At 41.9% G+C, this 15,463-nt stretch overlaps 1 protein-coding gene across 1 annotated transcript in view; it reads right to left on the reverse strand.

Annotated features, from left to right (window-relative positions):
• The window catches only part of ANOS1 (anosmin 1), a 150,341-nt gene that overhangs the window by 23,942 nt on the left and 110,936 nt on the right, over positions 1-15,463 (reverse strand). The window contains exon 9 of the mRNA XM_075428212.1: positions 6,604-6,756. Coding sequence (XP_075284327.1) covers positions 6,604-6,756 — 153 coding nt within the window. The remainder of the gene's footprint in view (positions 1-6,603; positions 6,757-15,463) is intronic.

A 15,463-nucleotide genomic window follows, 5' to 3' on the forward strand; every position in this document is an offset into this window, starting at 1 on the left:
AGCTGCTCAAACACTGATCTTCCTAGAGCAACAATTAGTACCAAACTAAATAATTCCTTAGTGTTAAGCAACTACTGGTGAATTCTTTACAATAACAGCTAGAAACTCCAACTGGCATTGAAGTGTTTTATTAGCTTCAATGGTACTAGTTCCATGAGAAAGGACTATAGCATAACACAGAGAAAGTTTTCAATTATTTTAAAACCTGCCATATGAAATACCTTATTGCAAACAAAGAGTCAGCACATACAGTCACTTCATTTATCTCCCTGATCTAAGTGAAAGTTAATTCTGTCTTCATAAGATCCGGTTTTAAAAGCATTCATGGCAGCTTTCTGTTTGCTTTGCCTTGCCTTGCATTTTATTCTTCCCCACAATTTAATTCATTATTCTTGTTTGGTTGATTTATCAGACAATGGAGGATTCTTTGCTTCTCCCTGCCTTAAGTGTTCTTTTTTTTTTCCGCTTTAGCATTTACCAGAAACACAAATAAAGAGGCCTCAAGCCAAGTCTTAATGCATTTTAAATATTTGTCTTTTTAAGCAAAATGAAAGGGCAGATATATTGATTTTAAATATCTAGAAGTGCTTTCAATATTTAATTTAAACGGCAGATGTAAATTATCATAGACTTCGTTCAAGGAAAAGTGAAGTAAACTAAAGCTTTACCTGAGCAAGGAGAGTTACATTATTCTCAAATAACAGGCACTGAGAACACAGCAGTGAAGGCAGAGTAATGGGTTAGAATACATTATTGAGACATGTTGCTTTGGAAAGAAATCTTCATATTAAGTTACATTCTAATAGTTTCAAGTATTATAATTATTGCAGCAAGTGATGAGAATTGATACAGTGAGCTCATAAAAAATACTTTTTTTCCTTCTGCCTATGGGAAATAGCTTATTTTCATACCCTGAAGATGCATAAATTTGCAGCAACTTGAAGGCCTTTCAGGTAGAGTCCAAAACCTCGGCTCTCTAATTGCCAGACCACTGAGGAACAGAGGAAACATAAGGATCTTTTTATTTTCACACTTTCAGTCTTGATTAGTGCACAAGACACTGAGGATCTTCACTATTTGAAGTAGCTAATCCTTTTAAGTAGGGGGTTCAGAGTGCATCCATTCTTGGTAACGGATGGTACTCTGAGACTCCAGCACTAAGGAGTTAAAAGTGATTTATTTAAGCTGATTCCACTATTGGACATAAATAGCACATAATTTCTAATTTCACACAGTCGAGATGGCCAAAAAATCTGGCCATAAGCAAGTTCTTCTTTTCATTTACAAAAGTGGGATTCATGCTGTTTAAGGAATGTACTGTGTTTCTCTAATCCCAGGCCTAAATCAGAGGAAGCAGGTGAAAGACATTTTCTTCTTTCAGAAAGAAGCTATTGTATTCATATAATTACAATACGCTTTCGTGTTGACTCTGTCTAGCAAAATTATGTGCATTTGCTAAGCACCTTTTACTGCTTGAAGTGTGGAGTTATTTTTGCTAGCATACATCCTGAAGTTATTATTGCCATCATACTGAAGCATTCAAACTGAAAGATTATTTCAGAAAGAGATTTATTTTAATGTAAAGTCCAGATCCTACATTCCATTCATGCCTCATGCGTACTGAAGCTAATGGAACTTCAGAAATGATGCCTGAAGAACAAGCCTAAATAAGTCTTTCGTGCTACCAAACTGTGGCACATTATGATGCATATATATGAAAATAAGATCCTCCATTCACTTCCTCAGATTTTAACTCAAATACTGTGTTCAGATTCTGAGTACTGGTAAATAATCACTTCCTTACTTTATAATAAAGCCAGTTCAGTAATGGTTTGTGAGACCTCCTCTATTGCAGTTGTTGCATAGGACAGAAGTCTGATGAGTTCTATTCAGAGGGATGATATAAAACCAAGAGGTTCAGCCCTGATATCATCACTGTGGTCTTTCACTGGCTTTCTAGAGGCACATCTGCAAACGACGCTGTGGAATACATCTTCATCACAGTACTGGAAAAACTATCTTTGAATGTCAAGAGACATCACTGCCCATTCTGGAAATCCTAAGGTACATTACAATAAAATGCTAGGTGGCCTCTGCAGCCTGATATTCATAAATGAGAAATTCCCTGACATTAAGGAAACAATAACAACATCTGTTACAGGGCCTTACAGATAGCATTGAACAACTTAATTTAACTTCAGAGTTTTACTTTGAGCAGATAGTTGGACCAGCTGATCTCCAGAGGTCCCTTCCAACTCATTTAAATTATTCTATGATTCTGTTCTATTTTGTCCTTTTTAGAGAGAGTAAAATGGTTCAAATTCAAAAGCAAAACAATTTCTCAGCAGACAAAGGGACCAATGAAAGTCACAATCTAAAACAACCTTAGGAACACATTCGTGTTTAAGTGGTCTGAGACTGTAAGAAATCCGCACGAGTCTTTTCTTTTGTTTCTTTCTGTAATCTGTGGTGTGCTGTGATGCTCCAGTGTTGGGAGGGAGTAAAACACTCTTCTGCAGAGCCATGTTAGTTTTGGACAGGATGAAAAAAAACAACCTCAGGTCTAAGTAGAATGGTAGGGCCACTGAATTCAGGAATACAACAAAAATTTCTGAGCAGCTATTACTATAGAAATTAAGTAACATTCCCACAAAGTGAAAGACTGCTGCTATACTAGTTAAAGTTTACAATACAGCAAAAAGACACTCTATATCAGCACATCATACTGGTTTAAATGTCTTCATCTTAAAAAAATCTGAAGTCTAAATAACATATTTATTTCATCAGCACTGCAACCATCTCTTGTTAGGACCATGAAGTCCACCACAGCAAGTACAAAAAAAAATTATGCAAACCAGATAAAGCAAAGATTGCTACAAACATTTGAAATTTTGCCTAATTTACAAATGCCCAACATATTCAAGCTTGAGACTTGTATTTCTTGAGTTATTATTTATGTCATGGGAACTCTTACCATTATCAATACACTTATTTCACACAGTTGCATGATATTTTCTGAATTTTTATTTGGTTTAAAGTCATACATCCTAATTTGGGGCTATAGAATGGCTGTGTTCCTGTACCAAAAAAAGTGTTGTTTTTAATAGCAACCTACAAAATATTGAGAACTTTACAGCAATAAACAGGAACAGGAGCAAAGAGGTCAATTCCCTGTCAGTATGGATTTGAACTCTGATTGCTTACCTGCAATGAAAATAGCCTAGACGCTACGCCATAGTGTAGGCTGAGGTAAATTCTCTCTCAGTATTTCCTATTGTAGTTGCTGCACTCTTATACCTCTGATAACTCCCTAAACACGACATGAGACAGCTCAGTTCATAAAGGAGAAAGACATGTGGGTACAGTTCCCCACGCAGCTGGCTCCAGTAACTGCTGTCTTTCATAAAGACAAGACGCATCCAGTATGCTTCCCCTGCTGTGCTCCTTGCATGGTGAAAAAGACTTCCTCTGCAGTAAATTGTCACTAGTAAATTTACAGTCAGTACCTCATCCATGTACTACATAACCTCTAAACTCCTGTAAGACCTTACAGAAGCTGCTAGCTTCTCAGGAGCAGGTAACTGGCTTTATTTCAGTTCCACATGAGGCAACGGCTCCTGCTGAGTTACTGCACATGCTGTCACTCAGAAGACAGATATTTTCTGGGAAGGGAAGGGAAGGGAAGGGAAGGGAAGGGAAGGGAAGGGAAGGGAAGGGAAGGGAAGGGAAGGGAAGGGAAGGGAAGGGAAGGGAAGGGAAGGGAAGGGAAGGGAAGGGAAGGGAAGGGAAGGGAAGGGAAGGGAAGGGAAGGGAAGGGAAGGGAAGGGAAGGGAAGGGAAGGGAAGGGAAGGGAAGGGAAGGGAAGGGAAGGGAAGGGAAGGGAAGGGAAGGGAAAGCGTGACAAATTCTGCCCTTTCTCACACACTTTTGCCATCACTGTTGGTTATGGAAGAAAAAGGAAGGCAACTCTCACTGCGTGGCTGGGGCACATACCTAAATACTCCAGTGCAGGTGGCAGAGCTTGCTCCCAGCACATGACCAACATGGAGCTCTGGGTGCCCGCCCTACATAACTGGATGTACAGAGTCACATCAGGTGAGTCAGCTGCACAGCCAGCAACTCAGGAGCTCAGCTGGTCCATCCCTGGCACGAGGTGACAGTATGTAAATCTATGTAATTTCTAACAGATCTATGCCATGTCTGTCCTTGAAGATCTTCAGTTGTGGAGATTACATCAGTTCCAAACACTGTTCTTTCCAAGCTATAAAATATTCCTTGACTTCATTTAATCTTAATTAACTTTTCTCTCAGCAATTATGAGAATGCTGACTACCTTATTTCTTTTTACAGGCATTTATAACTTTTACTACAAATATTATATCCAGGTATGTAACACAGTGTGGGATTCAGCTCCAGATTTAGATGTCAATACTGAAGTAACTACGGTGTAACATTTAAGCTCCATATCCAAGTTACCCTTACAGTTAGTGAACACCTAGTTCAAGATATCTACTTGAGAACAAGATGACTATTGCTGCACTCGTCATGATTTTTTTTCCTACATTAACTATAACAGTGAATTTGGAAAACCACTTTAAGGAGAATTTCACTCGGGGTGCTGGCATTTTGGTCATAGGACACACAACCGTTCTTCTGGAAACAGGCTGTCAGGAAAAGGGCTGCAGCTGGATTGATTGCTCCGCTGGGCTGAATCTTGCTTGTAGACTGCGAGTTGCACAACTCGGTCTTACGCCTGTGGGAGACATCATAGTCTCCTCACCTTTGAATCTTGTCCCTCAATTTCTTCCATTCAGACTGCACAGAATTGAACCTCAGCTCACACAGAGATGTTAGGCATCTCTAAGCCTTCTACACATGAGTTGTCTAGGCTCCCTTTTGTACTCATAAGGGAGGTATCTCCAGAGAACGACTCAGCTGCTGTGTGGGATAAATTGCTTCAGAAGTCACCTGCTTTTCTTTTTTGACTACAAAAGGAGCTTGGACAATGAGGTGATATCTCACTTGCAGAAGGATAAAGCTTAAGGTGATCAGGCCCAAGCTCAGAATATATACATCTCACTTTGGATAAAGAAAACCATATTTTTAGGTAAACTCAGTATTCACAATTAAAAATGCCTCAACTTTTATTTAAAATTTAAATTATTCCAGCTTTCCACGAAGCTAGGCAAAAGTGAAATATAATGGGGAAAGCTCAAAAAAATAAAACTAGCATATCCAAGACAGGGACAAACATTTAAAACATGCATGTAGTCAGGCTGAGACAAAGTTTGCAGATTTTCTGGAGGAATAAGCATTTGATTTGAAAGTATTTGATATAGCAGGGCTAGAAAGTAACTATTCAAACAGGCAGGTATTTTTTAAGAAGCAAATGATTCTTTTCACAACCCACACCATCCAGTGTGACATGTTCTTACGTTACTTAGCATAATTGAATGATTGATGATAAATGAAATAGACTTTCCTCGTTCAGGATGGTGCAACATACACCTAAATCCAAAAGAACTTACATATTTCTAAAATTCTCTGAAAAATTCGACTAGAAAAGGTGATTATCCATTTTGTAGCCCTTTATTTCAAACACAAAAATTGAATGGATTTTATACATGTGCTGCAGCTACACATATAGTGTATACTCCAAGCTAAAACACTAACAGTGTTAGCACATTTTCAAATAACAGCATATAAACCTGTTACAGCTAAACTGAAGACATGTGTAACAACCTATACACATCTAGAAGGTAAGAAATGAAAATCCCTTTTTTGATTTCTGAATGTGATTAGACACTTAAAATTCATGGCATTTTCCTTTAGACTGGAAGACTTAAGCATAAAATTGTTACTAGATTTTTCTGAAAAGCAGAGGAGTACATGCAGCCTAGCAGAAAACCAACCACAAAAACCAGAAAACCAAGATTTTTCCAGTGGTTGTGGCCAACTACTCCTCCTGTTCTAATTCAAGGTGACTGATAAAGTTTGGCATAAAGCTTACTGTGGCCCTAACAGAGCCAGTATAGCTCTAAATTTTGTGGTTCAAACTACAGTTTATTTTTTGTGACACCACTCCCATGATTTCCATATACACTCGTTTCCTGATTCATTTCTCAGCTGACAGAATCCGACAAGTGACACTGCAGTGGCATCAGCAGAAAATCTGCCTGGGAACTGTATGTGCTTGAGACCCTCCGACCACGCTCCAGGGAAACAACATTCATAGCCACAAAAGCTCTGTGGAACAGAAGGCCAAATTCTCCTTCCCTATTTAAAACTTTACAAAAGCAATTTATACTGAAATAAAAATTATCTCAGCTCTGGGAAGATGCAGTGTCCCAACATAACTGACCGTAATTTCTGGATAGCTGATTCAGGTCATTGCCTTCGGCGAGACATTTACACAGACATAACACAAAGAGGAGAGGCAATGCTTCACTCTAACGTGAAGGTGAAGGGAAGGAAGGATGGGTGTAGGATTTAAATTTGAATGATTGTATGAGGTTCATTATATTACATCAATCTCCTACAACGCTGAGGAACTGGATAAGAGTTCGTTCTTAGAAAAAAAAATTAAATAAAAATTTGACAAACCTTTGTTCTTCCAGTAGACTTTGACCTGAAGTTGATTGTCCTCATAGAAAGGAGTTCCAACTTTAAGAAAGCGAGTGGGTTTTCTTCTTTGAAATGTCGGGTAAGGATCTACCAGTCCTTTCTGGGGTCTCCCAGCAGAAGATGTCTGTTCCTCTGCAATTCAAAGAACAATCAGGAATTATTCAAATACAGTGCTGTGTAATGAATATGTTAACAGTGCTGAAATTCAGAAAATAATACTATCTTTAATCCATATTATCTTATTTCAGTATCTTAACTAAATAAAGTAAATATAAAGAACAAACTGTCCATAATGGTTGAAAAGCATACAATTTGTTTGAAATTCAGTCAAAAAAAAATATTTTGGACAGAGAGAGAAAAAGAGAAATATACTTTAACATGCAAATGCTCTCCATATTTTCAAAAGAATTATAAAGAAAGCGAGTGTATTTACACCCCCAAGAAGAAGAAATGTTAACACACTGACTTTTTAAACAGGCGTAGTATCTAGCCGTACTTCTGTATAATCAGTCATGGTCTTTATATTTGTGCAATGTTTGAATATACACAAGACCCAAGGATGGCATTGAGTGCCACATGCGGTTATTACATCAAAGTAAATATAGTCCTTTGTTATGCTATGTAAGAATACTCCGGTCAGATTAAAGATCTTTCTTGCTCACTTTCCTGTTTCCAACAGTGAACAGTGAATGCTTAGGAAAACACTGTAAGAGCAGAATTAACTCTGAGCAACTCCCTTGGCGTTATGTGCCTAGCTTACAAAAAGCAATGGGAACGGGATGTCCTTCATCAAGCACTCCGTTTGGCAACAGTTCATCAACATTTAGCAGGGCTGACAGTATGTCTAGATATTTTCAGATGAAAAGGCAGCAGTGCTGATTCAAACTGCATTTTCATTGCACACTTGCAAATATATCAGTTCCTATTAAGAGGACAGTAATTGCACCAGATTAACAAAAACTGTATTCAATGCAATAATGCACCTAAATGAAAAGTTAGAATTCTAATAATTAGGAAGTGGCAAATCATTAACTACATATTTGAGAGAAAGCAGGAAAGACACAGCTTGCAATATTACCACGAGTACCACGTAAACTTGAACACTGTGCCCCACATGTAGCTTTGGCTGAAATCCACTTGCTTTTTCGCCAAATTTTACTTTCTCAAGCCTTTGCTTAACTTGATTAACAATTTTACATTTTTCTTTATTTGTTTTAAATTAAAATAAAACTACCAAACTTAAACAAATTCTTTTTCAATGTAACCATAATGTTTATGCTATCTAAAACAAAGTAATGTTTATGCTATCTAAAAGAAAGTGATAGAGAGAAGTACAAACTTAAATCTACCAGGTATACCTCAAAGTATTCTAATTTTATCTCTACTGTGCTGTTCCGTGTCTGCTCCACTTCCAGAAAAACCAGGACACTAATTTACAATATTTCTATCTAAGGATCAAGAGAGAGAGTCTTGCCGCATTTCCCAGAAGTGAAGCATACAAATATAGTGAGGCAACATATTTCTGACTGTGGGGAAACACAACGCCAGAGGGTGAGGGTCAAAGCTCACAGAGGTCTGTAGGACTAAATTACTCCAGCGGGTTATGGACTATTGTCTATTCTGACAATAGGAACAGACACTAAAAAAAAAAGCTTAATTCCACAGAGAGCTGAGCAACTGACAGTGAGAATTCAGCAAAACTGGCACATTGCTTCTGGAACTACTTGCCAAAGGCCATGGAAATCCCCACATAAAGAGGGGGTGTGAATTTCATGTCCTAGATAATATTTCAGGCAATATTTTTTTTCTTTGTCACATTTCTCCATCTGCTTCTGAGTATTCTCGAAATACCTCAACCAGGACTGACTCTGTACGTAACTAACTTCAAGGAGATTAAGAAGATGAATTTGCATCTCCTCCAGGAGTAATTTTTATTTGATTTTTGTGTAAGCTATAATTTAGGCATTTTTAAAAAATGTCCAAAAAGGCCCAAGTATGCTAAAATTTGTGATCTCAGAGGTTTAGGCTCAAAGAATCTTGAATCCTTTACTTTATGGCTTTAACAGAAAGGATACTCAAATTTGTCTATAAACTTATTATTGTCAAAACAAACACATCTTTTAGTTCTTGCAGGCACTGATTGCAGATAAAAAGAAAATACTGTCATTAACAAAACAGATGTTCATAAATTCCACAGAACAGTCAAATACTTGAAGTATATGAGAAAACAAAAATATTTCTCTTAGTATACTATTACTCTGGTTTAAAAAATAATACAACTATTAATGAAAATTTTATTCCAAAAAGGTTACCATCACAAAGTGAAATAAAGCACAAGGCGTGAGAAAGTCTATACTACTTAGACATTAGTAGATAGCAGACCTTCACAGAAACTGCTGATGGACTGTTTTCTGAAGTAAAATGATCAAGGAGAGGGCACATTATCCAAGAAAAATCATGGAAGGAATTTAAATCTAGCTGTTAAGGATGGCAGAAAAGATGTGCCACTGGCGTGGACAGAAAATGATGAAACCACCAAAGTCACACATGAGGTATAGGGTAAATGAACTCTACTTGGTAGAAGAATTGTAAGTAATAATTCAGATGTGATCTGCATTCAGTTCTGAAAAACACAATGTTTTGCAGTGGGAAATGTGAAACAAAAATCATCCTCTCCCAAAACAAACCCGTTGGTGATACAGATGATGAGAGACAGACTACTACGAGACCATGGAGAGCTGATACAGCACTACCAGCAAAATGGTTTCTCACAGTAAATAAATATAGAATGGTACCAAAATCGACACAGTCCAAGCTCAATTACTCACATTCAGTTTAGAGGAATTCTATATAGAAAGGCTTTATCTACTCTTATTTTTAGAGACTATGATGATCTGACCCAATATCAGGACTAGCAATAAAGTCTGACAAACATCAATTGATTAACTATCCCTGCTCCCAAGAGGGGAAAGTTTATTCTCACAGCAAAATGAGAGAAAGATATTCAACAGCTTGCCCCATGTCACTATGGCTAGGTGTGTATAATGGCACCTAGAATTCCGCCCCAGTTACCAGGACACACCCAATCTCAGACTTGGGTGAAATCCAGGCACCAGCCTTCTCCTGTGACATGATTCCTATGTAAAGTAAACTCCATTACATGTTCTTTCTCAGAGCTGTGACGTAATCTGGTGAAATGCCAGTCAAGATGACTAGACTGAAAACTAAACACCTTGAAGTTTAGTATTGAAATCCAGAACTTCAGAGAAATGTCTAATCAGAAGAGATGAGAAGAAGATGGGGGGGCATTAAAATAAAAAGGAAAGTTTTTCTTGTTTATCTAGCAAAATGAGTGTTGCAAAAAAAAAACAAAAAAACAAAAAAACAAAAAACAACCAGAAGCAAAACCACCAAAAAATTCTTAGGAAAACACTCAGCAAAATGAGATCATCTCTCATAAACAACATTGATACGCTTCTAGTAGAGCTCAGTGGCTGAGTGTACTGGCATTAAATACCCATTTCCCACCACAGTTTTTCTTCTCTCACATCTCCTGTGTACACACAGAAAAGAAAGGGAAACTGCATGTGACAGTTCAAAGAAGCTTTTGATATCATGCACAGTCCTGCAAACTAGGTCACTTTTCTAGGAGATGACAGAAAGCACAGGTACAATCTAGGAGAGCCAGTACGGAAAGGGTGGAACTTCTGTACTCACTTACACTGTGTTTCACAGAAAATCACAGAATATCACAGAATACTAGGGGTTGGAAGGGACCTCTGTGGGTCATCTAGTCCAACCCCCCTGCCGAAGCAGGGTCACCTACAGCAGGCTGCACAGGACCTTGTCCAGGCGGGTCTTGAATATCTCCAGAGAACGAGACTCCACAACCTCCCTGGGCAGCCTGTTCCAGTGCTCCGTCACCCTCAGAGGGAAGAAGTTCTTCCTCATGTTCAGATGGAACTTCCTGTGCCTCAATTTGTGTCCATTGCCCCTTGTCCTGTCACCGGGCACCACTGAAAAGAGCTTGTCCCCATCCTCCTGACACCCACCCTTCAGATATTTGTAGGCATTTATAAGGTCCCCTCGCAGCCTTCTCTTCTTCAGGCTGAACAAGCCCAGTTCCCTCAACCTCTCCTCGTAGGGGAGATGCTCCAGTCCCCTCACCATCCTCGTAGCCCTCCGCTGGACTCTCTCCAGTAGCTCTTCATCTTTCTTGAACTGGGGAGCCCAGAAATGGACACAGTACTCCAGATGAGGCCTCACTAGGGCAGTGTAGAGGGGAAGGAGAACCTCCCTCCTCCTGCTAGCCACACTCTTCTTGATGCACCCCAGGATCCCATTGGCTTTCTTGGCAGCCAGGGCACACTGCTGCCTCATGGTTAACCTGTCGTCCACCAGGACACCCAGGTCCCTCTCCGCAGAGCTGCTCTCCAGCAGGTCCACCCCAAGCCTGTACTGGTGCATGGGGTTGTTCCTCCCCAGGTGCAGGACCCTGCACTTGCCCTTGTTGAACCTCATCAGGTTCCTCTCTGCCCAGCTTTCCAGCCTATCCAGGTCTCGCTGAATGGCAGCACAGCCTTCTGGTGTATCTACCACACCTCCCAGTTTGGTGTCGTCAGCAAACTTGCTGAGGGTACATTCTAACTCTTCATCCAGGTCGTTGATGAAGAAGTTAAACAAGACTGGGCCCAGTACTGACCCCTGGGGGACACCACTTGTCACCAGCCTCCAACTAGACTCAGCGCCGCTGATGACAACCCTCTGAGTTCTGCCATTCAGCCAGTTCTCTATCCACTTCACCGACCACTCATCCAGCCCACACGTCCTCAGCTTCCCTAGGAGGATGTCATGGGAGACTGTATCGAAAGCCTTGCTGAAGTCAAGGTAGACAACATCCACGGCTCTCCCTTTGTCTACTCAGCCAGTCATGTCATCGTAGAAAGCTATCAGATTGGTCAGGCATGATTTCCCCTTGGTGAATCCATGCTGACTACTCCTGATAACCTTCTTTTCTTCCACTTGCTTGATGATGACCTCCAGGATAAGCTGCTCCATCACCTTTCCCGGGATGGAGGTGAGGCTGACCGGCCTGTAGTTCCCTGGGTCCTCCTTCTTGCCCTTTTTGAAGGTTGGAGTGACATTGGCCTTTCTCCAGTCCTCGGGCACCTCTCCTGTCCTCCAGGACCTCTCAAAGATGATGGAGAGTGGCTCAGCAATGACATCCGCCAGCTCCCTCAGCACTCATGGCTGCATTCCATCGGGGCCCATGGATTTGTGGACATCCAGATCACTTAAGCGATCCCTCACACAGTCCTCCTCGACCAAGGGAAAGTCGTCCTCTTTGTAGGCTTCTTCTCTTACCTCCGGGGCCTGGGATTCCTGAGGGCCAGTCTTAGCACTGAAGACTGAAGCAAAGAAGGCATTCAGTAGCTCTGCCTTCTCCGCATCCTCCGTCACCAGGACACCCGCCTCATTCAGCAGCGGCCCCACGTTGTCCCTAGCCTTCCTTTTGCTGCTGATGTAGTTGAAGAAGCCCTTCTTGTTGTTTCTGACATCCCTTGCCAGCTTCAATTCCAGGTGAGCCTTGGCCTTCCTCGTCGCATCCCTGCATGCTCTCACCACGTTTCTGTACTCTTCCCAAGTGGCCTGCCCCTCTTTCCACATTCCATGGACCTTTCTCTTCTGCCTGATCTCCGCTAGAAGCTCCTTGTTTAACCATGCAGGTCTCCTGCCTCCTTCGCTAAATTTCTTTCTCAGGGGGATGCATTGCTCCTGTGCATGGAAGAAGTGTTGTTTAAAGAGCGACCAGCACTCATGGACCCCCCTGCCTTCGAGAGCCCTGGCCCACGGGATTCCTCCCAGTAGCTCCTGGAAGAGGGCAAAGTCAGCCCTCCTGAGGTCCAGGGCTTTGATCCTGCTTATCGCCCTGCTTCCTCCACGCAGGATCCTGAACTTAACCATTTCATGGTCACTGCAGCCGAGTCTACCTCCAACCTTCACATCCTCCACCAGTCCCTCCTTGTTTGTTAACACGAGGTCCAGCAGCACGCCTTTCCTTATTGGTTCCTCCACCACTTGCATCAGAAAGTTATCATCAGTGCTCTGTAGGAACCTCCTGGATTGCGCCTGCCTAGCTGTATGGTCTTCCCAGCTGATGTCAGGGTGGTTGAAGTCCCCCATGAGAACCAGGGCCTGTGACTGTGAGGCTGCTTGCAGCTGCCTGTAGAAGGCCTCATCAACCTCCTCCTCCTGGTCAGGTGGCCTGTAGTATACACCCACCATAATGTCACCCGTGTGAGCCTGTCCCTTAATTCTAACCCACAAGCTTTCAACTCGTTCCTCATTTGCCCCCGGGTCAAGCTCAATGCATTCCAGTTGCTCCCTCACATATAGAGCAACTCCCCCACCTCTCCTTGTTGGTCTGTCTTTCCTAAAGAGTCTGTAGCCATCTATGACAGCATGCCAGTCATGCGAGTTGTCCCACCACTTTTCTGTGATGGTTTCACTGCGGATTTAACCCAAACTTGCCTTACGTACACACTGCTGAGATTCAAGCTCATATCCTGGAGCTGGATGGATTTTAATGTAAGACTCACTGTATTGAACAGATGAAAACATGTCCCTCTGCTGTCTCTTAAGATGGCCCCAAAAAGTAGTAAAAGTGAGCTTGAAATGGGAAAAAGAAGGATCTTTAGGTTTATTTTTTCTTCTTGGTACGTTAATATGGGAAGCAACTGTAGATATGAAGGTCTGTCATAGCTAACAGCTACTTTAAAATATTCTGTGTATATGTAAACTGAATATGTTTGCAGAAGGGTCCAGCAACAATAGCAAGTGATTAGTTAGGGTGAAAGCAATTACAGTTATATTATGAAATGGCAACAAGTAAAGTTTAAACTTTGAGTGTACTTTAAAAAGAGAATGTAAATGGATGGAAAATGAAGTGAAGTCAGGATAGGATATTTAAAATTATATTCTTTAATAGCTTGCTGTGTTGGTTAACCAGAAACACATCAGCAGTTGGGGCAGTAACTCAGTATTGTATTGTAATCATACAAATAGCATTTAACAAAGACTAAGAATCATGGTTTAATCTCAGATTCAGATACGCTTTTCAATTATATCACTTAGCATGTGAGGTTGTAAAGAACACCCTAACAAGAAATCACTTCATGTCTAAAGATCATGGAATCATAGAATCGTAGAATCCTTTTAGGTTGGAAAAGACCTTTAAGAGCACCTAGTTCAACTGTTAATCTAACACTGCCAAATCCACCACTATGCTATGTCCCTAAGCACCACACCTACATGTCTTTCAAATACCTCCCGGGATGGTGACTCAATCACTTCTTTGGGCAGCTTGTTCCAATGCTTAACAACTCTTTCGGTGAAGAGGTTATTCCTAACATCCAATCTAAACCTCCCCTGATGCAACTTGAGGACATTTCCTCTCATCCTATCGCTTGTTATTTGGGAGAAGAGAAGGACACCCATCTCGCTACAACCTCCTTTCAGGCATTTGTAGAGAGCGACAAGATCTCCCCTCAGCCTCCTCTTCTCCAAACTAAACAGCCCCAGCTCCCTCAGCTGCTCTCCATAAGACGCTCCAGCAACTCAATGTCCTTCTTGCAGTGAGGGGCCCAAAACTGAACACAGTACTCCAGGTGCAGCCTCACCAGTGCCAAGTACAGGGGCACGATCACCTCCCTACTCCTGCTGGCCGCACTATTCCTGATACCAGCCAGGATGCCGCTGGCCTTCTTGGCCACCTGGGCACACTGCTGGCTCATGTTCAGTCAGTTGTCGACCAACACCCCCAGGCCCTTTTCCACCTGGCACCTTTCCAGCCACTCTTCCCCAAGCCTGTAGCTTTGCATGGGGTTGTTGTGACCTAGATGCAGGACCCAGCACTTAGCCTTGCTGAAACTCATACAATTGGCCTCAGCCCATCAATCCAGCCTGTCCAGATCCCTCTGCAGAGCCTTCCTACCTTCAAGCAGATCGACAGTCCTGCCCAGCTTGGTGTCATCTGCAAACTTACTGAGGGAGCACGCGATCCCCTCATCCAGATCATTGATAAAGATAACAGAACTGTCCCCAGTACTGAGCCCTGTGACTGACCACCAGCTGGATTTAACTCCATTCACCACCACTCTTAGGGCCCAGCCATCCAGCCAGTTTTTTACCCAGTGAACAGTACACACATGCAAGTCATGAGCAGCCACTTTCTCGAGGAGGACGCTGTGGGAAACAGTGTCACAGGCTTTACTGAAGTCCAGGTAAATAACATGCACAGCCCTTCCCTCATCTACTCAGTGGGCCATCTTGTCATAGAAGGAGATCAGGTTAGTCAAGCAGGACCTGTCTTTCATAAACCCATGCTGACTGGGCCTGATCCCCTGGTTGTCCTGTATGTGCCGTGTCATGGCACTCCAGATGATCTGCTCCATAATGTTCCCTGGCACCGAGGTCAAACTGACAGGCCTGTAGCTCCCCATAACCTCCTTTTGGCCTTCTTGTAGATGGGCATCACATTTGCTAACCTCCAGTTAACTGTGACCTCCCCAGGTAGCCAGGCCTGTTGATAAATGATTGAAAGTGGCTTGGTGACCACTTTTGCCAGCTCCCTCAGTACCCTTGGGTGGATCCTATCTAGCTCCATAGACTTGTGTAGGTCTAAGTGGTGTAGCAGGTCACTGAACATTCCCCCTTGGATTACAGAGGCTTCATTCTGCTCCCTGTCTTCCAGCTCAATGGGCTGGAGAGCCTGAGAATAACTGGTCTTGCTATTAAAGACTCAGTCAAAGAAGACATTAAGTACCTCATCCTTTTCCTG

Source organism: Opisthocomus hoazin, chromosome 1, assembly GCF_030867145.1.
Source record: "Opisthocomus hoazin isolate bOpiHoa1 chromosome 1, bOpiHoa1.hap1, whole genome shotgun sequence".
Classification (NCBI taxonomy): domain Eukaryota; kingdom Metazoa; phylum Chordata; class Aves; order Opisthocomiformes; family Opisthocomidae; genus Opisthocomus; species Opisthocomus hoazin.